Consider the following 26,604-nt stretch of genomic DNA (forward strand, 5'->3'; position numbering starts at 1 on the left):
CAGGTGTGCAGTAGCGGGCAGACTCACTGAGAGCACAAGGCTGTGGACTCACTGAGGGCTGACCATGGTCACACATTCGTGCTCAATAAACCAGTGAAGGAGCAAGCAGTGAGACAGACCCTGCAGGCCCCAGTGGTGGGAATTGGCAGAGGGGACCGCCATTGTCCCTCTCTGACCCCGCCCCACATACAGCATCACAAACCGGGTGACCTGCCCTGATGAACACCTAAGGCTCCACTCCTCATAAGTAACAAGCACGAACAGATCACAACATGGCTCAAGAAGAACTCAGAGTCCCAGAGCCGATAAATCCAAGCAATGAAGAAATAGCCAAACTTTCAGTTGCACAATTCAAAACACTGGTGATCAGGATGCTCACAGAACTGGTTGGTTTTAGTCACAAATTAGAGGAACATATGAAGGCTAAACTAATTGAAATGAAGGGAAATGCACAGGAAACCAATAGTAATGGAAAGGAAACTGGGACTCAAATCAAAGGAGTGGACCAGGAAGAGGAAAAAAATGACCAAACAGAAAAGGATGAAGAAACAAGAATTCAAAAAAATGAGGAGAGGCTTAGGAACCTTCAGGACATCTTTAAACGTTCCAACATCCAAATTATAGGGGCACCAGAAGGGGAAGAGGAACAGCCACCAGTGGAAAACTTATTTAAACAAATAATAAAGGAGAATTTCCCCAATCTGGCAAAGGAAATAGACTTTTATGAAGTCCAGGAAGCTCAGAGAGTCCCAAAGAAGTTGGACCCAAGAAGGAACACACCAAGGCACATCATAATTATATTAGCCAAGATTAAAATGAAGGAGAGAATTCTAGAAGCAGCAAGAGATAAGGGAACAGTCACCTACAATGGAGTTCCCTTCAGACTGTCAGCTGATTTCTCAAAAGAGACCTTACAAGCAAGAAGGGGCTGAAAAGAAGTATTCCAAGTCATGAAATCCAAAGACCTACAACCAAGATTGCTCTATCCAGCAAAGTTTTCATTTAGAATGGAAGGACAGATAAAGTGCTTCTCAGATAAGATCAAATTCAAGGAGTTCATCATCACCAAGCCCTTATTATATGAAATGTTAAAGGGACTTACCTAAGAAAAAGAAGATAAAAAATATGAACAGTGAAAGGACAGCAAACTCACAGTTATTAACAACCACACCTAAAACAAAAGCAAATTAAGAGAACAGCTAGATCAGGAGCAGAACCATAGAAATGAAGATCACATGGAGGGTTAGCAACAGGGGAGTGAGAGGAGGAGAAGAGAGGAAAAGGTACAGAAAATAAGTAGCATAGACGGTAGGTAGAAAATAGATAGGGGGGAGGGCAAGAATAGTAGGGGAAATAAAGAATCTAAAGAACTTGAGACATGTGGTCATAAACTAAGCGGGGGGAATAGTGGGGGAGGGTGTGTTCAGGATGGAGGGGAATGAAGGGGGAAATAGAACTTTAATGGCATAATCAATAAAATATTTTAAAAACAATAAAAAGAAATAAATACTAGTGAAAAAATTTTATTGAGGTTCTTTATAAGTTAAGTGGAAGTAGAATTCTGAATCACCTTCTTATATCATTTCGACTAGAATGCCATGGCTTTAATATAATATACAGACAAAAAGATATTTCTTAGGCATAAAATTATTTATCCTTTACAAACATTTATACATAGATTTACATGGATTAATTAAATAAAAAGAAATAAAATAAACAGGAAGAGTTAAGTTTATCAGAAGCAGAGTTCTACTGAATAAGATGACTGAAAATTAAAGTAGATCATTTGGTAGCCAAAGGAAAGGAGGATACAGAATGTTTTTCATAGTTGACCTTGATTCACATAAGAAATCCAAGGAGACATTTCAAAAGGCATGCAAGTATTTTCATGGAATTACCTAAAAGATTTTTATTAGAAATCCCAAAGTTTGAATGACTTGACAAATGTGGTATAAATGTAGTTCATTTGTCTACATTAAAAAAGAACACCTTTGTTATAATGTTTATTTTCAAATTGTACTGGCTAAAAATAGGATTTATAGTTACAAATTGCCATTAAAATAAAATCAGGAATATTTTGTATGGTAATGCTATCAATTTGTTATAAGTATGTGAGCACAACTAATCAAAGGATGTGTAGAGGAAAGAGTGGGCTAGTCAGGCTTGAAGAGCCATAATGACCTGATCCACATGTGTAGGATAAAGATTTTGAAAAGACACCTCTAAATTGGACTCCCTGAAATAATACTGTCCCTGAGGCTTTCAGGCAAATACATAAAATCTCAGGTCCCTGGCGCCCATCTCTCTGACAATCCTATTGTGACTCATCCCATTCCAGCATATGAGAACTCCATTTAAAGCAGGTGAGTGGTTTTCTCTGTTTCTGTGGGATGAAATTTCAGGCAAGAATGCCCTATCCAGACTAAATGTTATAGGACCCATGATAGGTGGTTGAAGATATTAGGACCATTGTCTCGAGTTAAGTAGACAGAATTGGAGAGGCAAAAGCCGTTGTGTGCTAGAGCCACTTGTACTGGCTCATTTGTGCTCATTTCTTGCAAAGTCCGCCTTCACGGGCATCACATTGCTACCTGGAAAGAGACCATGGTAAGAGAACACCACTGTAGAAATTGGCTAAAACTACCAATCAGGACTTTGTATTTACATATGTATTTACAGTATGTGCATTAGAGCTGCGTTGCCAGCATACCTTGAACAAAGTCATAAATACGGGCTATCTCCAGTAGAATGGAAACTGCTATCTGGAAGAAGAAAATGGGAAGACTCTAGGAATGAGGACCCTCATTAGCTCTCAGTATTTCAAGAATCCCCAAGCTCTTCCTAAGAAGGTTCTACATTGACCCCAGACCCTTACTACTTAAAGAGGCTTATTTATGGATACTCTCTGCACTGATCCTTTGGCACACCCAACCAATATTTGTTATTTGGTTGTTCTGTTCAACATGTTGAGGAGCGATATTATGCCTAGGTGTGCTCAGATCTGGAACTGCACAGATGAGCAAAACAATCCTTAGACCTCAGAAAATTTAAAATCAGTAGGGGGAACATTGCCAGATAATCAAATGTGCTCCTATCATTGAGATTTATGTTCTGGTGGTGAGACTCTTTGTACAATCAGAGGGAAAGAAGAGATGTGTGGGGAGAAGATTTGCACAAGTACATTGCTGGCTTAGTGTGCAGATGGTGAAAGCACCCTGGATATTGGTAATCCTCTTGCAAACACAGAAGGGAGAAACAAGTAAATCCTCCAGAATGCCGAAGACACTTGAATCAAGACTGAGAGTACACTCATGAGGTATTTGAGAAGTTGTCTGAAATTTGATTAACGAACAAGAAACTAAAGTACTCATAACTTTACCCATAGACCAGACCCCAAACACTGAACTCCTTAGCATCTCTTCTCTGCCTCCCAGAAGAAAAATTCTCTTTACTCCCAAATTATCCAATGTCCACTCTCGTCTGTAAGCTGGTCCTCTTTTTAGTTACTTAACATTTACATTGCTTCATTCTTATCACCTTTCCTGTTTTGACTTTGTCAACATATGACACATACACCTAGCCATTAGCCTCCAATGGCATTGTCATAGCTATTTTAATCTCTTCCATCTCTTCCAGGAAGATGGCCTTCCTCAGGGCACTATATATTCTCAAGTGGCTGAGAGACCAAAAGCTGACCTGGTGGCAGTTTCTGACCACAGTAGGTACTTTCAGACATCTCTACTGAGCTTTCATATCATGGGTTTGCTTTTAAGACAATTTTAACTATTACTTAAGAGTAATAGAGTAATGAAAATAGTAGTAGAATTTCCTACTCTGAAAATTAAATTTAGAGTAAAGGGAATTGAACTGGAAGAGCAGAGAGCAAATGATTATGTTAATACTATGTATTAGATCCTCAATCATGTAGAAAACTTGAAAGCTGTTATATACTTGATTATTTCATGGGCCCCTGAACTTCTCACAACCTGAGTTTTGCACTAAGCTCCTCTCCGGAGAATGGAGATTGGAGTGTCAATCAAGTTCAACATATAGAGTGGGCATGGAAGAGGGAAAATTCTAGAGTTTGGCCTTCATAGTATACACTATTTCCTTTTACAAACACTGGTGCTGGATGATTCAATGGAATAATGAGTCCTGGGCCCATTAAGCCACATGATTCCTTTTAGAATCTGAAACAGCTTAACCTTTTTTTCTGTTTTCTCCATCAGTTCTTAGAATTTGGGATGACTAGCCTTCCTTCCATATTTTCACTCAGCTCCTCTTCTTCTGTAGTATGGTGGATAACAGAACTATTTATGAATTTCTCAGGCTTCAGTGGCCTGGAGACATGGTCCACAGATGTCTTAGATATTATTAGAATGTTATCACTGTCGAATAAAGAGGCACTGACAAGGAAACACATCAAATATTGGTTTTAAACATAAACAATTTAAAAAGCTATGTTATATTACCCCTGTTTACTCTGTAGTAAAAAGGATAGGACATCACTACCTGCTCAGGAAATGCCTTTGTTCTCCTCCTCCCCTAACCCTCTACCTCCTGGTCTCCAGAACTTATTAATTTTATTCAGTTCGGAAAATACTTTTATTCCTTAATCCATTCACAGGAGATAAAAACATATGTATTACTCATTTAAAACTTCCAAGTCAAGGCTATATTCTTAGAGATGTGGCAAGATTCGTGAGCCTCAAAGTACTATTTGCAGAAATTAGTGGTGAAAACACCTACTTGCCTGTGTTGTGAGAAGCCATTAATGAAGTACCTTAGATAGCATTTTTATATTAGTCCCTAACATTGAGATAAAAAAAAATTTTATTCTATCTATTTCACTGTGATCACAATGGATCAGTATATTAGTCTATAATACAATAATTTGAGTGTCCTGACATTCCGGCTTTTGTCATCTTTCTCCCTTCCAAACTACCTTCCACTGGCTGCCACGTTAATACAATATATCTAAAATGCCCTCCAGTTTCCTAACTCATCATGACTGACCATTCACTCAGAGACAAAGTCCAGGATCCTTTCAAAGGAAAGCTCAAAAATAACTTCTTAAAACCAACACAAGTACAGACTGAAGGAACCCTTCCACTGTATTCCTGTATCAGTTTAATTAGTACTCAGTTTAAAAAGATGGTAATCATTAACTTAATCATTTAATTTCCTCTACTTGTATAAGGGTCTATCTTATTAACACAATTAAGACCTCATTCAGAAAATCACGCCTTATTTTTTTTTATTATCTATATACATTATAACTCCTGACACCCTCAGAATGAAATAGGATCATGTAGGTATGAAAAGCACCTCATAATATCAAAGAGAAAAATATAGATATATATATAAAATCTGAATTTTTTCTGTCTCTGAATATAGGTGGTAAGGTCTTAAAAGATTTCCACAAGTATGACTACCTCAAACCACCCTGGTGTTAGCCACACCATCTTTGACTTGCTGGGCATCCCTGGCCTTGAGGACAAACACATGTGGATTTCCATTGCCTTCTTCATCTCCTATGTCATTGCCCTGCTTGGGAACAGTCTGCTCTTCTTCATTATCCTCACCAATCTCAGCCTCCACGCACCCATGTACCTCTTCCTCTGCATGCTGGCTGGAACTGATGTTGTCCTTTCCACATGCATAGTTCCTCAGGCCTTGGCCATCTTCTGGTTCCATGCTGGGGAGATCTCCCTGGATCGCTGCATTGCTCAGGTATTCTTCCTCTCTTACACTTTCATCTCTGAGTCAGGGATCTTGCTGGTGATGGCATTTGACCGCTACATTGCCATATGCTACCCACTGAGATACACCACCATTCTTACACATGCACTGATTGGGAAAATTGGTGTTGCCATCTTTCTGAGAAGTTATTGTACAGTATTCCCCATGACATTTCTTCTGAAAAGACTGACTTTCTGCAAAAGTAACATCATCCCAAATATTACTTGTAAGCACATTATCTTGGCCAAAATTTCCTGTAATGACATACGAGTAAATATCTGGTATGGGTTTTTTGTCTTAATATCAACCTTGGTCTTAGATGTTGTGCTAATTTTTATTTCATATGTGCTTATTCTCCATGCTGTCTTTCACATCCCATCCCGAGATGCTCGCCACAAAGCTCTCAACACATGTGTCTCCCATGTCTGTGTCATCATCCTCTTCTATGGACCTGGGATCTTCTCAGTCCTCACTCAGCGGTTTGGACATCACATTGCACTTCATATTCATGTTCTGATGGCCAGTGTGTATACTCTCATTCCACCTATGTTAAATCCCATTATTTATGGGATTAAGACCAAGCAGATTTGGGACCTGGTAGTTCCTGGTTGTTTCAAAAACAGACATGACTTTATTTATTTATTTACTTGCTTACTTACTTATTTATTTATTTTTATTTATTCTATTAAAGTTGTCCCAATTTTTCCCCTTTCCCTCCTCTGCCCAGTGACAACATGGCTGGAAGTGAAGAGCATTATGCTAAGTGAAATAAGCCAGTTAGTGAAAGGCAAATATCATATGATCTCACTAATAAGAGGAATCTAATGAACAAAACAAACTAATGAGCAAAACAGAACCAAAGACAGGAAAACAGGGAACAGACTGACAGCTACCAGAGGAAAGAAATGACTTTAATAGCAGAAGCTAACCTTATACTTTTCTCTGTGAGTCTTACAATGTTTGAGGCTACTTTTTTTATCAGGATGTGGAGGGTACAGTGTAGATACTAGTAAATGTCTCTGTGTCTTATTTTCTTAGAGCAATTGATTCAGTAATGTGTTGGTGAATGTTTCTTGCAAAGTCTTGAGTAAGCCATTAGCTATCAGTGTCTCTGGGGTCTTAGCTTTCTCATTCATAGAATTTATAACTAGATCAGTTCACCTCTCTACTTCTAGACTGAAGGTTAGAATGCAATGAAGTGAAGACTGGCCTTCACTGGAAAATTGTTGAACTATATTGTGGTATTCTATGCTTTCAATGGCTACACTTGTTTTATTCCTCTCATTAGGACATTTTTCTAGTCATTCACCCTTGTCATATCTATCTTCATATTTTTGCTCTTATGTTATAAACTTCATCCATATATATATATATATATCTTATTCATATGTTCATTAGTATAATTTTAGCATGAGTGTTTATGTAAATATATTTTAATTCTCTTTAATTCTGTGTTACTTATTAATTATTGTATTATTTCTTTTTAATTTTTTTTTGTTTTTCAAGTACAGTTATCTCCATTTTCACTCCACCACACTCCCCTGCCCCACCCACCCCACCTCCTAGCCTTGAGCCTACCCACTTTGGCTTTGTCTATGTGTTCTTTACACATGTTCCTTGACGGCCCTTTCCCTACTTTCCCCCAATATCCCTCTCCCCCTTCCTCTCTGGTTACTGTCAGTTTGTACTATATTTCAAACAAGCAAGCAAAATACAACCAGACACACTGACATTTCTATTCTCTTTAAAAACTCTTAACATAGCAGAAGTTTATTAATGCTTATATTCCTGACATTTTTATTGACATTGTCAATTTTTAGAAGAAAATATTCAACATGAGACCAAATAAAGTACACACCAGAGACACTGAAATAAAGAACAAACTGACAGCAACCAGAAAGGAGAGGGAAATAGGAAAATGGGGGAATGAAGAAGAAGGGTCATCAAGGAATATGTATAAAGGACCCATAGACAAAGCCAAAGGGGAGAAGGAGTGAGGGTGGGAAGTGGGGGGTGGGTGGGGTAGGGGAAAGTGGTGGCGGGAAAATGGAGACAGCTGTACTTGAACAACAATAAAAATTTTTCTTCGAGTAGTTTTTGCTTCTATTTTGTATATTAGAAACTGACTTGAAAGTTTTACGGTTGCTCCTGTGAATGTAATGTACCTTTTATATATGGCTTCTTTTTGGTTTTTTACAACACTTATCATGTATCCATTTGTGGTTGATTTGCATACACCTTCTTGGAGTTTTTCTGACCTTAAATTTGTGAATTTGTACCTTTCGTCAGTTTTGGAATGGTTTCTGTCATTATCTTCTTGAATATTTATTATTTTTGCCCCAGTTTCTCTCTTCTCTCTGGTTGGGAGTACAATTATTCTTATATACATTTTTAATGTGCCTATCATTTATTTTATGTTCATTTTTTGCCATTCTCTTTTCACTCCAGTCTCTGTCATTTTATTAATCTATCTCTCAATTCACTTATCCTGTCTTCATTTTTTTTTTAATTTAGTGTTTAAACCCATCCATTAAAGGCTTGTTTTTCTATATTATTATTTCAGTTGTATAATAACATTTGAATATTTTCAAGATCCTAATTCCCTACTATTTCACCAAATATTCAAGTATCTTAACAATATTTTGCTCATTTTTGACAAAATTCTATAAATCTTATCTGCTAATTGCAACAACTGGGTTGCAATTTGATCTTCTCTTTTTTATTTTAAGGTCTTGACTATTGATTATAGGATCTTGACTCTTTTCCAGTCAAGTATTTTCTTAACACTTTATACATGTTAAGCTGATGAGGAACAAGGTAAATATAAATTTTTTTTATTCTAATAATCCCTCTTATGCAAAAAAATAAAATAGACCATAGTCAAAGACTCATGAATTATGTTGTTTATGACAACTTTATTGATACTGGCAACCATAAGAAAAAAATCCAGGGATGGTCTATTTAAAAATACACTTATATTTTGAAATATATTGTTCACATAAAAATACACCATTGGAGAAATTGCAAGATGGCTATGGATTAAGGGGAAACTACCCTCACCTCCACCTGGTGCTGAACTGGATTTATAACAGCTAAATTGTAGAGCAATCAAATGACCAACTGAAGGACAGCTGAACAGGAGTATTATATCCAAGGATTTATAGAAGAAGCTACATGGAGACTGGTAAGAAGGGCAAAGATGTAGAGAGGGTTGGCCCCTACACCTACATGTTGTGGCTGTGAAGCCAAAGGGATAGCTCAACTGCAAAAGTTCCTCTATATCAGGACCCCTAACCCAGAGCACCAAGATCAGGAAGAGAATCCTGCATACATCTGTCAGGGAAAAATCAATAGATACTGTGTCCACAAAAAGAGGAAGGAGTCTACAAAAATACTAGGTGCCCTCCTAAAGGACCAACACACAGGAGCTTGCTCTCAGGCATTCACCTAGGGCCCCAGTAAAGCACAGGCAGCTTAGGGCATACAGGAGTCATAAAGAGAATATCTGACTGACATGACCCCAAAGAAAGATCTGGAGGGTCAGCTACTGAGGTGTCAGTCCTGAGTCAATATCCCACACCACCCTCAGGGACCATCATCCCAGGGTTGAGCACTCCTATTCTTACAGCACAGCCTGGGAGTGCATTAGCCTGGTCCTCCAAATACTAGGGACACCGCCCTGCCAAGCTTAAGTCTGGCAGAAAGGACTGTTGGTTACATCCAGAAGGAACCTTTGATGTGCTCTTTCTCTGAAGAAACTATGCAGATACTCAGATATTGAACTGTGAGGCTTTGGGATGGGAGACAGTCTTTCCTTCAAAATGCAGTCTTGGCCAGCACTGCCTGCAGTGGGAGACTGCTCTGTTCCCAAGTCCCAAGAGCCCCACCATATGGGGCTCAGTTCTGGAGGGAAGGAAGGGCTGCTAAGAGCTGGGACCTTCGGAGCACATCTCCCTCATAGGCTCCACTCTGGTCCTCAAGTGGGTATGGCTACAGAGCTATTGGGAGGCATGAAGCTTGCTCCCCTTTCATGGGTTTGGCTGGTACCACCCCCATCAAGAAGACTGTCTTGATCTGTTTAACCAATCCCAGTGACCCCACCTTACTGAGTTCAGGTCAGTAGGTATAAGCTATAATGCTGCTCAGAACTGGGACCTGTGGTATGCTTTTGCCGGGAAAGCTAGAGTTGAAGACTCTAGCAGAGGCTGAGTGGTATAGCTCTGGAACAGGGGTCCCATTCTTTCCACTGAGTGCCTGACCATGCTGCCCCCAAGTTATGTGACCCTCTAGTCCTGTCCTCCAGATCCAGTCACTCCTTTCTACATACTTTACATCATGAGGAAGATGCAATGGAGCACAGTTAGCTTGGCTTACTCTACAGTCTTTTTTCAAAAGGCTCTGGGGGAAATACAAGCAACCCAGAGCCTTAGAGAGCCCAGGGGGGTGTGGCAAAAAAGACATCAGGTGCATGCCAACTTCAGAGATCCTTGGATTTTTTATTGATCTGCCTGCTTGCTCAGAGCTCTAGGAAGCTGACCCTTGTACACAGTCTGGACCCTCTAACACACACCCAGGCCCAGTTGACACAGCCACAATCGGTGAATAGTGTGTTAGCTCCAGTTGAATAGCCCAAGGCTGGTTACACAAAACCTCTGGCATCGACCTGCACTGGAACCCCATCCAACTAAGCCCAGGACCAACACAACCAGTGATGGGTTTCAAACCTCACCAGAGCTCCACCCAACTAGCCACCCAAATGGTACAACCAAAGGGGGACTTTGGCAGGCACCAGAGCCTGCTGGGAACAACTCCACCTCGTGGGGCAGCCCCTGAACAACAACTCATACATGGTGAATGAGGTTTATTCTTATAGTCAGTCAGCCAGCCTGAGGGTTAACTCCATCCACCAACAGGCCAACAGCATTCAGCACTCAATTGCAATATAAGGGGGTACATAACCCACAGAAGAAACATTTCTGAAGCACCCAGCTCAGGTAATCTAGAAGACTGCCCACTGAGAAACACAAGGCACCTACATCATGAAGCTTTCATATAAAGCTTGGGAGTCACAGATCTACCTCATACAAAAAGAAACACAAAAAGGCAGACAAAGTGGGAAAACAAAGATATGCCCTCCCCCAGAAAAGAACAAGAGAAAAAGAATGAAATGAAATAGTAACAACCAAAATACCAGATGCAAAATTTAAGACAATGGTTACAAGGATGCTCAAAGACTTTAAGGGAAGAATGGATGATCTCAGTGAGAATTTAAACAAACAGATGGTAAGCATTATAAATGACACAGAAACCATAAAAAAGTACCAGTCAGGAATGAAGAATACAATATGTAAAATGAACACTATCGTAGGAAGAATCAAGAGCATGTTTGATGAAGCAGAGGATCAAATCAGCAATGTAAAGGACAAGATAACAGTAAGCAGCCAAGCAGAGTGTCAAAAACAAAAGAGAATTTTTAAAAATGAGGACCGTCAAAGGGACTCTGGGACAACCTCAACACCCTCATCATAGGGATGCCAGAAAGAGAAGAGGGTGAGCAAGAGATTGAGAAGCTGTTGAAGAAATAATGGCTGAAAGCTATCTTAAACTGGCGAAAGGAAAAGTCACACAATTTCAAGAGACAGAGAGTCTCTATCAAGATGAACCCAAAGAGGCTCACACAAAAACATATCATAATTAAATGCAAAAGGTTAAAAACAGGGAATCTTAAAAAAAACAAAAACAAAGCAAGAGAAAGTTACCTGCAAGGGAGCTCTTGTAAAGCTGTCAGCTGATTTCTCAACAGAAACACTTCAAACCAGAAGGTATTGTCATGAAATATTCAAAGTAATGCAAAGCAAAAACCTACAACCAAGACTACTCTATCCAGCAAAACTATTCTTTAACATTGAAAGGGAAATGCAGTTTCCCAGACCAAGAAAAACAAAAATACCCTGAAGGAGTTCATTACCACCAAACCACTACTGCAAGAAATGCAAAAGAAACTGCTTTGGGAAGAAGAAAATGAAATTGAGAGAGAAAGGAGCACAGGTATGAAGAAAAATGGCAATAAACAAGCACTTATCAAAAATAACCTTGTGAAAAGATTAAATGTTCCAATCAGACATAGTGTAGCTGAATGGATAAGGAGACATGACCCATATACGAGGAATATCAGAAAGTATGCAGACATGTACCATGAAAAACAGAGACATTTACTGAAGAAGATACAAGAGACATTGTACACAGGACAATGACGCCAGTCTTCCCAATCACCACAGCTGCTCTGTTGTTTTTCCTGAATCTCATCAGTGGTCTGAAATCTCTTCCCTTTCAAAGGTGATTTTAGTTTTGGGAAAACTCAGAAGTTGCTGGGCACCAAATCCAGGCAGTTAGAAGAGCTGAGTGACCTGGGTCATCAGTCTTTATTGATTGCAACCCATACATGTTCAACATTCTCAGATATTCCGCTTGTTGCAGGTCTTCCAGAATGTGTGTGGATCACATTCCTTTCCTTTACTCCATGTTAATAATAATGACATGGCCAGGTGAATTATGGTTTTCCCATATATTTGTATATTTTTCAGCCAGTTAAATTATGTTAAACTACTTACATTATAAACCTATGTGAAAATGTAGTTCCATATACTGCATACTGTCCTATATAATCTACACCCCATTTTTGGACCAAACTTTCAAGAAAAAAACCTTTCATTTTAATTTTTAATTCAATTTTTATTTGTTTATATTTAGAAACAAAACTAATTATCACATTCTAGGGTATTATTTTGCATATTTATATCATTATTTCTTTCTAGAGTTACCCTTTTAGTGAATAAACATAAATAAAAGAATTAAAAACATTTACATAGATATGGAATTAGTATGACCCATGTAAAATGTGCATCCTTGTATTTCCCACAAAAATTTGGGCAAAAGTGGGCTTTATACATGGTAAATTACAGTATATAAAAATATAAATAGATTTCACATAGAATATGTATGTTATTTATGAAAAAAATAGTTTCAGATATGAAAATCTAATTAAAAAAAAGAAATACGGTAACTCACACTAACATAAATAATAAATGTAACTTTTATATTAGTTTCATTATCCCTAATATTTTAAAGTGGTAATTTCATAATTTTACAGTTTATAAAGAAATGTATTTTGGGCATTTTATTCAATTCCTGAATAATTTGTGGTAGTCAGGAACCGAGTTCATGCTCTCCCATTTAAGAAAAAGAAAAGAAAAAGGAACAAGTATAAAGGACACAGGGACAATAACTAAGGGGGGTGGAATTGGAAGGGAGGTGGGGAGCATGGGGCAGGGTGGGCTGGGATGGGAGAAATAAACAGAAAACTGTACTTAAAAAATAACTAAATAAAAAAACATCAAAAAAAATAAAAAATATTTTTCAGTCTCATTCTCTCATTTTAGTTTGAAATCCCAACAATACATTTGTTAAACCTTTGACATTGTAATACTGGTACCTAAGAGTCTCCTCATTTTTCCCACTCATTTTCTCTTTTATCACTTGGATTGTTCTATTTACAGAACTAATGGTCTAATTTTTGAAGATTACCCTGCTCAAGTTCTGGCTGGAGTGTCTCAGTGGATTGAGCACCAGCATGTCAACCAAAGGGTCATCAGTTCAGTTCCCAGTCAGGGCACATGCCTGGGTTGCAGGCCAGGTCCTCAGTAGGGGGAACCTGAGGACAAACCACACAGTGTTGTTTGTCTCCCTCTCTTTCTTTCTCCCTTCCCCTCTCTATAAAAATAAAAATAAATAACTTTTTTTTAAAAAAAAAGAGTACCTTGGTCAAAGTGTAAGTGTAATTTGTAGTGGCCTATGTGAAATATTCCCTTTAAAGGGCCACTTCATTATTATTTCTTCCTGGTTTTATTGTGATCAACGATGTATTAAATTTTCTTCTCCTCACATCCTTGCCAGCACAGCAGATTGTCAAGCTTTTTGACATTTGACAATCTAATCTGTCTCCAGTATGGTTGGTTGACTTTCAGCAAAAGTGGCAGCCAATAATTCTTTCCTCCACCAGAGACACCAAATAATTACCCATCATGCATTGTAACTTATTACTCAGTCCCTTGGATCTGTGATGACTTCATGACTAGCATTAACCAATGCAATGGGGATGAAATATTATTATGTTCTGTGCTCAGTGGATCTTGGGTGAAGTCTCAGTGGATCTCAGTCCAAATGAGATTACATACACAGGAAAAGATATTAGTGTAGAGTGGACATGGAACATGAGGGACAGAAAATAATGAAAATTTAAGTTATTGACATCCTTTTGTGTTGCCTCTTGGACTATAAAGCATTTCTTTCATTTTCAGGTGTTTTTAACTTGTTATTATTAAAAAAGGAAGGAAAGAAACATAAAAATATAGAAAACAGAACAAATGAATGGTTTAATGAATTATTTAAGGCATGCCTCACCAGGTTAAGAAATAAAAATTTCTCAAACACACCTGCAGTAATGTTTGTATGCCCAGTCCCAATCACAATGCCCTCGTTCCTGGCCTAAGTAAATTTTGTAATTACATTCGTATTCAAGATTTTAGCCATTTGCATCCAAATGTTGTTGCTTTTTAACAACCTTCTCAACATTTCATTCACCTCCTTTTCTCAACTGAAACCTGACTGTTTGCTCAAGAAACCACTCTATTTCCAATATAGCAAATCTAAATATTTATATCCCACTTCTCATAGCACACATGATGAGATTGGGAGTCACCAGTACAACTTTCAAACATAATTTCCTATCCCTTTAGCAAAAATACAAACACTTCCTCCTGGAAACTGTTCTTTCACAATGTTTACCTAAATCCTGATCCAACCCATTGTCCCCACTCCATGACTTTTAGTGGTGAATTTAGCTCCTGATTCTCAGGCCCCCTTACACTGTCTACCATCAATCTTGGCAACTTCAACAACCGCCCAACACCAGAAATATTCAGTGTTTTCACCTCTTCCCTCATTCACTTAGTCTATGCCCTACCAGAATCACCAGCTTCTACAGTTGCATTCAGAACTCTTCCACTAGAACAAAAATTGAAACAACAAATAAACCAGCTTTAAAACACTAATTTCCCAATCTTCTTTTTTTTTTTTTATTTAACTGTAAGGGACCATTTAAGTATGAGGGCTCTTAAACAATCTACTTAGTCCAGTCTTTTTCCTTCTTTCATCTTTTTTCTACAGCTTAGGTTTTATAATCCTTCACTACAATCACTCTGTATGCACCCAAGAAATTTTGCACCTCTCCCCCTCTGTTATATATGCCTTGTCTTTCTTCAAACAGTCAGGAAGTCAATTAACAACCTAACTTTCTTCTAAACGAATATTCTGGCAAAAATAATACCAACTGGGCAAAACATTTCTAATTTCACAAGAGTTCTCAACAGTACCTACAAAACCGTCTTCTAGTTTGCATTCTCCTGATTTTTAAAAATATAATCTCAACTGATATTTTTAAGATCTTGTTTATTTTCAGAAAGAGGGAAATGGAGAGAGGAAGAGAGAGAGAGAAACATCAATGTGTGGTTGCCTCTCGCATGCCCCTAACTGGGGGTGTGGCCTGCAACCCAGGCATGTACCCTGAATGGGAATCAAACCAGAACTTCTTTGGTTTGCAAGCCAGTGCTCAATTCACTGAGCCACACCACCCAGGGCTCAACTGATTTTTTTCCACCCCTCTCAGTCATGACCCTGAATATCCACCAGCAGCTGAGGGAGGGGCTTACCTTATACAACATGACACCCATATGAAAACACTACCAGGAAAGAGGCAATCATTGCTCTACCAGCAGCACTGCTGCTGGGCATAATATGTGGATCCAGAATCCATATATTACAGATCTGGCCACACATGGTAAAATATAAAAACTGAGAGTGATTTTAAATACCTCCTTCTCTCTCTTCTCCTTAAAATTTCTGTCATTTCAACCTCAACATTCTCTGGTCTGTCTCATACTACACCCACACACAGCATCACCCTTCTCTAAGTCCCAGTCTTCTCAGAAACTATCATACTAGTTGATCCCTCTAGGCTCACCATGATCCAGCCTGCCTATACTCCGTGGACAAAGAGACGATTGTGTTAACAGAAATCTACTGGAATGGGTAGCATGTAAATTTATTTACCTATGTCCAACAACCCCAGCTCTATTTGCCTCTGTAAATCACACATGCTTTGGTAAATTGTTACCATGAAAAAATGTTCCATTTACCAACAGAAAATATCCTTGGATTTACTTTGAACAATGGTACTCATGTTCAAATCAATGAACACAGTGAAAGTTTTAATAAAATTTGAAAGGGAGAGAATACTTTTCTCCATGTAATTCATAAGGCTTGAATAATGCAAAACCAAGTGGCTTAGAGTGTACACACATGCCACACCAGAAAAAAGAATACACATTTTCTTTTCATGAACTTGTTTCATTTCATTTCATTTCATTTCATTTGGTAAGCTACTAATTGAACCATTAATTCCTTGATGTTAGTAATGGGTTTCTATTGATGTTGTCATTGTTAAAAGACATACAATCTAAAAGTGAAGACATTTAGAAGCTCAAAAATGTAATATAGTCCTTTCTCATTAAAGCAAAAAGTTTCTAATTAATATAACATACAAAATAAGCAATAATTGCTTTAAAGTGATGGGCTAAAATATCTTTGTTGGTTTTTGTTGGGTTTTGTTTACTGAAAGTCTTTAAGCAAATCACTTGTCCAGTACCCTTCATTATGAGCTTTGATTTGCTCACCCTTAAAATGCAGTCTGTGGTGGTAACTTCCTTACAGAGTGATGTGAGCACTGAGTTATTGCTTCTCTGTAAGTACCTAGAACAACATTCCCCACATTTGGAGTGTTGTGATGACTGTTAGCAGTCCTTGCCCTCATTTCCTCTAAAGTGCCCAATTTGCTCATCTCTTTCCCAATGGCATACCTAAAAATCATAGAAACAGCATCAAGAGAAAGGGGCTTGAAACATGAATTTGAGTCTCCCACCTTCTTGATTGCTGACTCCTTGATGAATAACACTTTCTTTACTTGAAATTCTGACAGTTTGAGTTTTGGACATTCAAAGTATTGTCCAGAATCTGGTAACAGTTTAGGGAATTTGAGGAGCCAAACAGGAGCTGGTGTTCATACCAGGCCGGCCCCAGAAGGGGTTCCCTTCAATGAGTCCAGCGCAGCTATCAAGGCCACTTTCCCTTGGTGTGTCCAGAGGGGCTTTCCCTGATAGGCACTGTCACCCTGGACACATCGCTCATTTGGAATAAGAAAACGTCTTTGACTTTTGGCTGTGATCGGTTTTGTTTAGGGTAAGTTACTCCCTTGGGACAAACCCATCTGCATTTTGAATTTAGTTAAGAGCTTCCTTCTGAGCATGCAATTGTTGGATTCTACCCAATTGTTTCTCTGTTTTGGGTACTCTGTTTTAAGTGTATTTGTTGTATCTGTAGTTCTGTGTCTGCATTTTGGAAATTTGGGTCTATAGCTAAGAGAATGAAAAATTTCAGTTCAGTACCTCAGGGTAGCCCATTGGGATGCATCCTTCAGAACAGAACTGCTTTAGCAGGTGATTCAAAAGAAATGTGAGGTAGAGGTACAGTGGGAGGAACCTAAGAAGAACCCAATGGTACCAGAATCTAACAAAAATAGGAAAAGAGAAGATGATCTGTTATTAACTCAGACTAACTCTCTCACTGTACCACCACTGCCTCCTTATGAGCAGATGGTCTCCTGGCCACCTCCCCAGGGCACTGTAACCCTCAATGGGGTGTGGGCCCTTAGCAGCCAAGCCTGAGGGGAGACTTAGAACTGATTGCCTAGTGGCTCAGCTGCGGGGAACCTGCTTCACCCACTGCATTGCACTCCACACTTTCTTGACATCACTTATTTACTTTTGAGAAAAGAAATGGCCCCTGTTTATCTAAGGTTTGGTAAAGCAGTTACTCAATTTATTGTCCTGTTTGTGTGTTATTCCATCTTGTTTTTTATGTACTTCATTTATTGGCTTAAAAGTAAGTAAAATGGCATGTGAGGTTTCTTCCCCTCCCCCATTTTCTTTGTCTCCAGACATGTGGCAGCTGCCACCTTGTGCTCAGGCTTCGGGCTGGTCACATCTTTCTCAAGGAATATCTGCCATTTGAAATCCAGGTGTTCTGACACCACTCTTTTTACCTTCTGAGCTTTCCACCTTTATCTTTAATAATTTTTTTCTTTTACTGATTCTAGAGAAGGATCAGGGCAGGAAGAAAGAGAGAGAGAGAAACATCCAAGTGAGAGAGAAACATCAATCAGCTGCCTCGTCCACATACCCTGACCAAAGACTGAATCCACAACCCAGGCATGTGTCCTGACCAGGGATCGAACTGGCCACCTTTCACTTTGCAGGATGATGCCCAATCAACTGTTCCACACAGGCCAGGGTTGAGTTTTCCAACTTTATTGTGCACTCTTGCTTTCCATTTTCTGTGGTTTCCGTTTGTTTGCGAGTTTACCTTGAGGGGCACCCTTGAAAGAGTGGATCTCAGGCCTCTTCCAGACAATCAAATGCATTTCATAGCTGGTTGTAAATTAAAACCAAAGACATGGAAATAAAGAACAAACTGACAGTGACCACAGGGGATGAGGGAGAGGAATAATGGAAAAAAGAAGAGGAAGGGGCAACTCAAGGAACATGAATAGGGAACTCATGAGCATGGACAGTGGGAGGGGAGGGATTGACTGTGGGAGGTGATGGGTGGGCATACCCTGGAGGTGGTGGAGAGCAATGGGGGAAAGGCAAGACAACTAACCTTAACTGAGCAAATATAAAAAGGTAATGAATGAATGAGTTTAAATTAAAATTTTAAAACATGGTTTTAGAGAAAATCTTGTAGCATGCAAATCTTTGGTCACTTGATCAAAATCTTATCTTAGTCCATCTGCCAGAAACATAATTTAGATTCAGGTTTTCCTTTGAGTTTTGTGCTGCACATGGGATATAGAAGCTAGCATTTTCTTTATCAGCATAATTTTTATTAGACAGGACTACATCAAAGAATGTAGGGTCTATAGATTTTCTACTTTGACATTAAAGATTATACAGCTTTTATATTTTATATCTCATTTTATATTGCTATATCTTCTCAATAAAGCAACTAGCAAATTCCCTGGCATAAAGTAAGATTAAGAAAATCCTCCTTCTCTTTCTATAGATATACTTCCAGGTGCCTTTAAGGATCACCTAACCTTTTTTCACTATTGTTCTATTACAGTTGTACCAATTTTTCCCCAGTTGCTCTGCAGTGCCTTAACCACCCCCACTTGCTCCCTCAGTAAATCCCCACCTTGTTTTTCATGTCCATGGGTTATTCACACAAACTAGACCCTTCCCCTGCTTTTCTCCCTTCTCCTCCACTCCCCTCCCCTCTACTCACTGTCAATCTGTTGTTTCCCTGCCTCTAGTTCTATTTTGTTTGTTACTGTGTTTTGTTCATTTGGTTCCATTTATAGATGAAATCATATGGTACTTGTCTTTGCTGCCTGGCTTATTTCACTTAACATAATATTCTCCAGTTCCGTCCATGCTATCACAAAGGGTAGGAGCTCCTTCTTCCTATGTGTAAATTCCATTGCGTAAATGTTCCACAGGTTTTTTACCCACTCATTTACTAATGGACACATAGGCTGTTTCCTGCACTTGGTGATAGTAAATAATGCTGCTATGAACATAGGAATGCATTGCTTCTTCTGAATTGGTGTTTCAGGATTCTTAGGGTATAATTGCAGCAGTGGAATTGCTGGGTCAAACTGGCAGTCACATTTTTAGTCTTTGGAGGAAAATTCCATACTGTTTTCCACAGTGGCTGCACCAGTTTGCATTCCCACCAACAATGCACTAGGGTTCCCTTTTCTTCACAGCCTCACCAGCATTTGTTGTCTGTTGATTTGTTAATGATGGCCATTCTAAAGAGTATGAGGTAGTGTCTCATTGTGGTCTTCATTTGCATCTTTCTGATAGCTAGTAAGGTGGAGCATCCTCTCATGTCTCAGGGCCCTCTGCATGTCCTCCTTAGAGAAGTGTCTGTTCAGGTCCCTTGCCCATGTTTTAATTGGAGTTTTTGTCTTTCTGATGTTGGGTCATATGAATTCTCTTTCTATTTTGGACATCAAAACATTGTCCAAGGTATCATTGGTAAATATGTTTTCCAATGCTGTTGGATCCCTTTTCATTTTGCTGATGTTTCTTTCACTATGCAGAAGATCTTTAGTTTGATATAGTCCTATTTATTTATTCTTTCCTTCATTTCCCTTGCCTTAACATATATACCAGTGAAAATATTGCTGCATGAGGTATTTGAACTTTTACTGTCCGTGTTTTCCTGTAGGACTTTTATGGTGTCACAGCTTATATTTCAGTCCTTTATCCATCTTGACTTTATTTGAGGGTATAGTATAAGTTGGTGCTCTAGAAGAAGAAGAAAACCTAAATAGATCAATAACAACTAGTAAATCGAAGCAGTAATTAAAAAACTCTGACCACCCAAAAGCCCTGGACCAGATAGCTTCACAGGCAAATTCAACCAAACCTTTAGAGAACAGCTAATTTCTACCCTCCTCAAACCACGCCAAAAAAATTAAAAAGAGGGAAGACTCCCAAACTTTTTTTGAGGCCAGTATTATCCCTATTTCTAAACCAGGTAAAGACACAACAAAGAAAACTATAGGCCAATATCACTGAAGAACATAGATACTGAAATGCTAAACAAAATATTGGCAGTCTGGGTCCAGCAATACATTAAATACATCACACAACATGATCAAGTGAGATTCTTCCCAGGGTTGCAAGGATGGTATAGTATTTGCAAACCAAAAAACACAATACATCACATAAACAAAGTGAAAGACAAAAATAATGTGATCATATCAATAGATGCTGAAAAAGCATTCAATAAAATACAGCACCCATTTATGTTAAAAACACTCAACAAAATGGAAGTAGAGGGAGCATACCTCAACATAATAAAGTCCATATACAAAAAAACTTACAGCCAATATCATACTCAGTGGGCAAAAACTAAAAGCTTTCCCCCTAAGATCAGGAACAAGACAAGGGTGTCCACATTCACCAGTTTTATGCAACAAAGAATTGGAAGCTCTAGCCACAGTGATCAGACAAGAAAAAGAAATAAAAGGCATCTGAATTGGAAAGGAGGAAATAAAACTGTCATTATTTGCAGATGACATGATAGTGTACATAGAAACCCCTATAGGCTCCACCCAAAAACTACTAGACCTAAGAAGTGATTTTGGAAAAACAGTGGCATACAAAGTCAAGATTCAGAAATCAAAGGTATTTTTGTACACCAACAATGATATATCAGAAACAGAAATTAGTGGGGAAATCCCATTTACTACAGTAATGAGAAAAATAAAGTACCTAGGAATGAAGTTAACTAAAGAGGTAAATTACCTGGACTTGGAAAACTATACAACACTGAAGAAAGAAATTACGAAGGTACAGATAAATGGAAGGATATACTGTGCTCAAGAGTTGGAAGAATTAACATCATTAAAATGCCCATATGACCTAAAGCTGTCAATAGATTCAATATAATTCCTATTCAAATACCAATGACATACTTCACAGATTTAGAACAAATATTTCAAAACGTTATATGGAACCAAAAATGACCTAGCCTCAGAAGTCTTGAGAAAGAAGAATAAAGTTGGAGGGATCACAATGCCTGACATCAAACTATATTACAAGGCCACTGTAATCAGAACAGTCTGATACTGGCATAAGAACAAACACATAGATCAATGGAACAGAACATAGAGCCCAGAAATAAACCCATGTCTCCATGGTGAAGTAATATTTTACAAAGGGGACAGGAGCATAAAATGGAGTAAAAATAGCTTCTTCAATAAATGGTGTTGGGAGATCTGTACAGAAAAGTTGGCACTTTAAAATGAAAGTTATGAGATCCCTATGTCTATCTGCATATTTATTTATGTCTATGTATGTATCTCACAGATACAGCATATTTCTGCTGCTGAGTAGTATTGCTAATTTTTAATATTAAATTGGTTTAAATAATTACTTATATGAGAATTCTCAAAAATATAACAAAAACTAACCCAAATCCTTTCAGAATCACATCATCTGATAAAATATTTGCTATTAAAGCTAGTTTTGAGTTTGGTTTTGTTAAACAGTCATTTCTTTAGGATCACCAACATTAAATAATACTTTTATTCTACCTAGGTTCATTAGTCAAATAGGTTCATGCCATCTTTGTTGCAAAATTTGTCATTGAAAATACAACTTGGTCCCTGAGTAGTGTGGCTCAGTTGGCTGACCATCGTCCCACAAAGCAAAAGGCTGCTGTTTCCATGCTCAGTGAGGGCGCATGCCCGAGTTTTGGGTTCAGTTTCCTGTCAACTGGGGCGCATACTAGAGGCAACTGAGCAATGTTTCTCTCTCGCTTTGGTGTTTCTCTCCCTCTCTTCCTCCCTTCCTTCTCCCCCTCTAAAAATAAATTTTAAATTGCTGTTATTCAGTTACATTTGTCCCACCTCTTTTCCCTTTGCTCTCCCTTGCCCCATATACCCTTCTCACAGTCAATCAATGCCATCTCCATTGTACCTGCCCTTGAGTCCTCTATTCATGTTCTTTCACTTGCCCCTTCTCTCTCTTCCCCCAATTATACTACTACCCCTGCCTGTCTGTTCACTATCAGTTTATTCTTTATTTCCATGACTCTGGTTCTAAAACTAAAGAAGTCTTTTAAAAATATATATTTTAAAATAACCTGGAATAATAACATCTTCATAAGTAATTTAAACTTAATTTTAGAATCAAGTAAAATTTAAAAAATGTAAATGGGATGTAAAAGACTTTTTAGGTTAAATTATTAGCAACAACTATATTCTATATGTACCTAAATGGTTTTCTGAATCTCATTAGTAACTCAAAATTATTAAATGTCTAGTATTACCAAATAACAAAAAATACTGAAGCATTAATTGATAGATAAGTCTAAGTTTACAAACTTTTGGCTTCATAGTAAGGAAAACTAAAAGGTAAATGTGAATCTGTTAGCAAATGTCTTATACTTCATTTTAAAAACACAAAAGAGAGGGGAAAGATTTTTCAGGGAGAAATGGAAGGGTTTACAGGAGCAAGTATAAAGGACACATGGACAAAAACTAGGGGGGTGTGGAATGGGAGGGAGGTGAGGAGGGCTGAGGCAGGGCTGGGAGGGGAGTAAAAGACAGAAAACTGTACCTGAACAACAATGAAAACAAAAAAATAAATTATAAAAAAAAACATGTTTCTGAAAAGCTATAAATAATTGCCAACATTATGCTATGCTTCTAGATGTTATTATATAAATTCATAAATCAGCCAATCTAAAGAATGTTAACTGCTTACTTATTAGTTGTCAGTAAAAATTAAGAATTTAAGGACTACAAATGCTAATTAATACACAAAAGATAATGTGTACTCAGTTAAAGAAGATATTAGGTATGGAAATGCATTTGAGAAATTTTAAATGGTTTGTCCTTAAAATAAGTCCTTAAAAGAATTTTTAAGTTAGTAAGAAAAAAAAACAGTAGAAGAGGCTAGTAAAGCTGTAGAAACTTGCTCAGGCAACTTTCTCTCTTTCTTCCTCTCTCCCTCTTGTTCCCCCCTCCCTTGCTCTTGTACTGACAGTTGAATATGCTATCCTATAATATTCTTGGTGAACTTGCTCCAGAAACACAATTTCTGAGCTATTTCCTACCCTTTCAGCTTACCACTAATGTTTCTACCCACCACTTCCATAGACCACATCACGAACAGCTACAGATGCTGAAAACTCTGATCCTCTCCCAAAGTTATTTCTACTTTGGAAAAAACATGTGAACTGCCTGCTCTTGAATTTGCTTGGTCTTGATCCCATAAATGGTGGGATTCAGCATAGGTGGAACCAGAATGCAGACATTAGCCAACAAGATGTGGATATGAGGAGGAATGTGACGTCCAAACGGCTGAGTAACAGTTGTGAAGATGGCAGGCCCATAAAAGAGGATGATGATGCAAACGTGGGAGCCACATGTGCTGAGAGCTTTCTGACGAGCATCTTGGGAAGGCATGTGGAACACAGCATGAAGAATCAGCACATAAGAAACAAAAATTAACAGAGCATCTAAAACCACTGTTGACATTACTACAAAAAGTCCGTACCAGATGTTCACTCGAATGTCATTACAAGCATACTTGGCCAAGCCAATATGTTCACAAAAGGTATGTGGAATAACATTATTTTGGCAGAAAGTCAACCTTTTCAGAAGAAATATTATGGGAAAAATTGTACAGTAACTTCTCAAGATGGTAACACCAATTTTCCCAATCAGTGCATGTGTAAGAACGGTGGTGTATCTTAGCGGGTAACATATGGCAATGTAGCGGTCAAATGCCATCACCAGCAAGATCCCTGACTCAGAGATAAAAGTGCAGTGGATAATGAAGAACTGAGTGATGCAGCGATCCAGGGAGATCTCCCCAGCATGGAACCAGAAGATGGCCAAGGCCTGGGGAACTGTGCATGTGGAGAGGACAACATCTGCTCCAGCCAGCATGCAAAGGAAAAGGTACATGGGTTCATGGAGGCTGCTATTTGTGATGATAATGAAGATGAGTAGACTATTCCCAAGCAGTGCGATGACATAGGAAATGAAGAAGGGGATGGAAATCCACATGCGCTGGTTCTCTAGGCCAGGGATGCCCAGTAAGTGGAAGACCATGTGGCTAACACCGCTGTGGTTTAAGGTAATTAGGTGTGGAGAGATCGCCAGAGACATCACTTCTTATTCATAGACACAGCGGAAAACACACTATTTCCGGTAATATTCTCTCTGATGGCACAAAGAGATTTTAGCATATTCCACACTTCCATCTTCTTTGAACATGCAAATAACAACAAACATAAAGGGTCAAGAGAATATAATCTTTGCTTCAAAGAGTGATAGTCTAATTAAAAGGTATACGTTCCCCTACAAGCGTAGGATCATGAAAAGACAAAGGAAATTATTCTATGTATGTGGGAAAGCTGTAACAAGTGTTCCTTGAATGTGAGAACTTGAGCTTGACTTTATTTTTTTTTATTTTATTTTATTATTTTTCAAGTACAGTTTTCTGTCTATTTCTCCCATCCCGGCCCAACCCGCCCCACGCTCCCCACCTCCCCCCCATCTCCACCCCCCTTAGTTCTTGTCCCTGTGTCCTTCATACTTGTTCCTACAAATCCCTCCCCTTTTTTCCCCTTAAATTCCCTTCCCTCTCCCCTCTGGTCACTGTCCCCTTGTTCTCTATTTCAGTGTCTTTTGTTTTTATTCTGCTTGCTTGTTTGTTTTGTTGTTTAGCTTCCTGTTAAAGGTGAGATCATATGGTATTTTTCTTTCAACACCCGGCCTATTTCACTCAGCATAATGCTTTCCAGTTCCATCCATGTTGTTGCAAAGGGTAGTAGCTCCTTCTTTCTGCTGCATAGATTTCCATTGTGTATATGTACCACGATTTTTGATCCATTCATTTACTGACAGGCACATAGGTTGCTTCCAACTCTTGGCTATTGTAAATTGTGCTGCTGTGAACATTGTGGTGCTTTATAGTGGGTACTTTATTGCAAGGAGAGAAATAAAAAGAAAGGGAAGGCACAAAAGAAAACAAATCAAAGTGTAAGCATGTTCATGAAACAATGTTTATTCTGCTCTGGGTGGCTGTGCACAGGGAATGCAGAAGAAAGCAGCGTAGATGATTGTTCAGATCTAATTGATGAAAATACTATTTGAAATCTCTCTGGCTTCACCATACAAAGTGCTCACTTGCAAAGAGAGTGGGGAAAACTTTAAGAGGTAGTGTGAACAGGACCCATGTGCCTGAGGTGGGCACTGCTCCTGCTCATACCTTAAGGAACTAAGTTTATAAATGACTGAAATTGTAAGATGAGACACTACTGCTAAGAAGACATGTGCATGCTATTTGGAAACTTTTTCTTCACATGGAAATTCTATCCTTTTGTTCTTAGTGTACATTCATTCATTCATTAACTCCATCATTTAGGAAGCAATAACTGTTTTTAGGCACCATATTACAAACTGGAAATATAGGAAAAAGGGGGAATTTGACAGAGTTCTATGAACTTGCAGTTTGAGATAACAACAAATTTGTAAGCACACAAGTTGAAGAGTCAAGACCACTGTTAATTCCCCCTAATAAAAAAGTAACTTTAAAATATCTAGTTCAGTAACTAAATTATATCTCATATTCATTAACATTTTTTTTCCTCTCCACTTACCCACTTGGCACCCATAATTTTTCTTTCTGAGGAAGAAAATCAGCTCCAGTTACCATCCTCCTGTGCTAGAGGAACATGTTCTGCTATCAGAGTCACCTGTCAAAGGGGTCCAATCAGCTGGCCTAAGTTAGGGCACTATCTCCTGTAGAGCATATGGCTACTTTACGAAAAAGTTCTCTCCAGCGAGAGGAGCTAACCTCCTGCATGAAAAAAAGTGAGATGGCACCAGAGGGATGTGAATGTTTATATGTGCACCACATACCTGATTGGAAAAGTAAAGGGGAAAAATGGCAAGAAGGAAGAACCCACACAACACACAAATCAACAAATGCAGAGCTGTAAAGGAGAAAGATTATGGAAGCTGGTGACAGGCATGTGTTTGAAGAAAGGGAGCAGCAGAGGACATTTTATTACTTGGAGCCAGCGAGAGAAGCCAGGGAGCTCAGAGACTGAGGATTTGCCTGTACAGTTGGTGGTCTGACCAAGTTAGAGTGACTT

The 26,604-nt window shown here is 38.5% G+C and overlaps 2 protein-coding genes across 2 annotated transcripts; one reads left to right on the plus strand and one right to left on the minus strand.

Annotated features, from left to right (window-relative positions):
- Positions 1-5,427: 5,427 nt before the first annotated feature.
- Positions 5,428-17,941, plus strand: LOC119042116 (olfactory receptor 52B4-like). Its single transcript, XM_037135709.2, has 2 exons — positions 5,428-6,339; positions 17,852-17,941. Exons 1-2 carry the CDS (start codon positions 5,428-5,430, stop codon positions 17,939-17,941), a joined length of 1,002 nt encoding a protein of 333 aa, XP_036991604.2.
- Positions 17,942-23,650: 5,709 nt separating this feature from the next.
- Positions 23,651-24,610, minus strand: LOC119042078 (olfactory receptor 52B4-like). The gene has a single exon (XM_037135627.2). It carries the CDS (start codon positions 24,608-24,610, stop codon positions 23,651-23,653), a length of 960 nt encoding a protein of 319 aa, XP_036991522.2.
- Between the last annotated feature and the right edge of the window lie 1,994 nt (positions 24,611-26,604).

This window comes from Artibeus jamaicensis, unplaced genomic scaffold (assembly GCF_021234435.1).
Source record: "Artibeus jamaicensis isolate MK-2021 breed Jamaican fruit bat unplaced genomic scaffold, CSHL_Jam_final contig_64, whole genome shotgun sequence".
NCBI classification, from domain to species: Eukaryota; Metazoa; Chordata; class Mammalia; order Chiroptera; family Phyllostomidae; genus Artibeus; species Artibeus jamaicensis.

Coding starts and splice junctions, on each gene's coding strand:
- LOC119042116 (XM_037135709.2), top strand. CDS start 5,428: ATGACTACCTCAAACCACCCTGGTGTTAGCCACACCATCTTTGACTTG. Junction 6,340..17,851: donor CCAAGCAGATTTGGGACCTG/GTAGTTCCTGGT, acceptor CTTTGTCTCCAG/ACATGTGGCAGCTGCCACCT.
- LOC119042078 (XM_037135627.2), bottom strand. CDS start 24,610: ATGTCTCTGGCGATCTCTCCACACCTAATTACCTTAAACCACAGCGGT.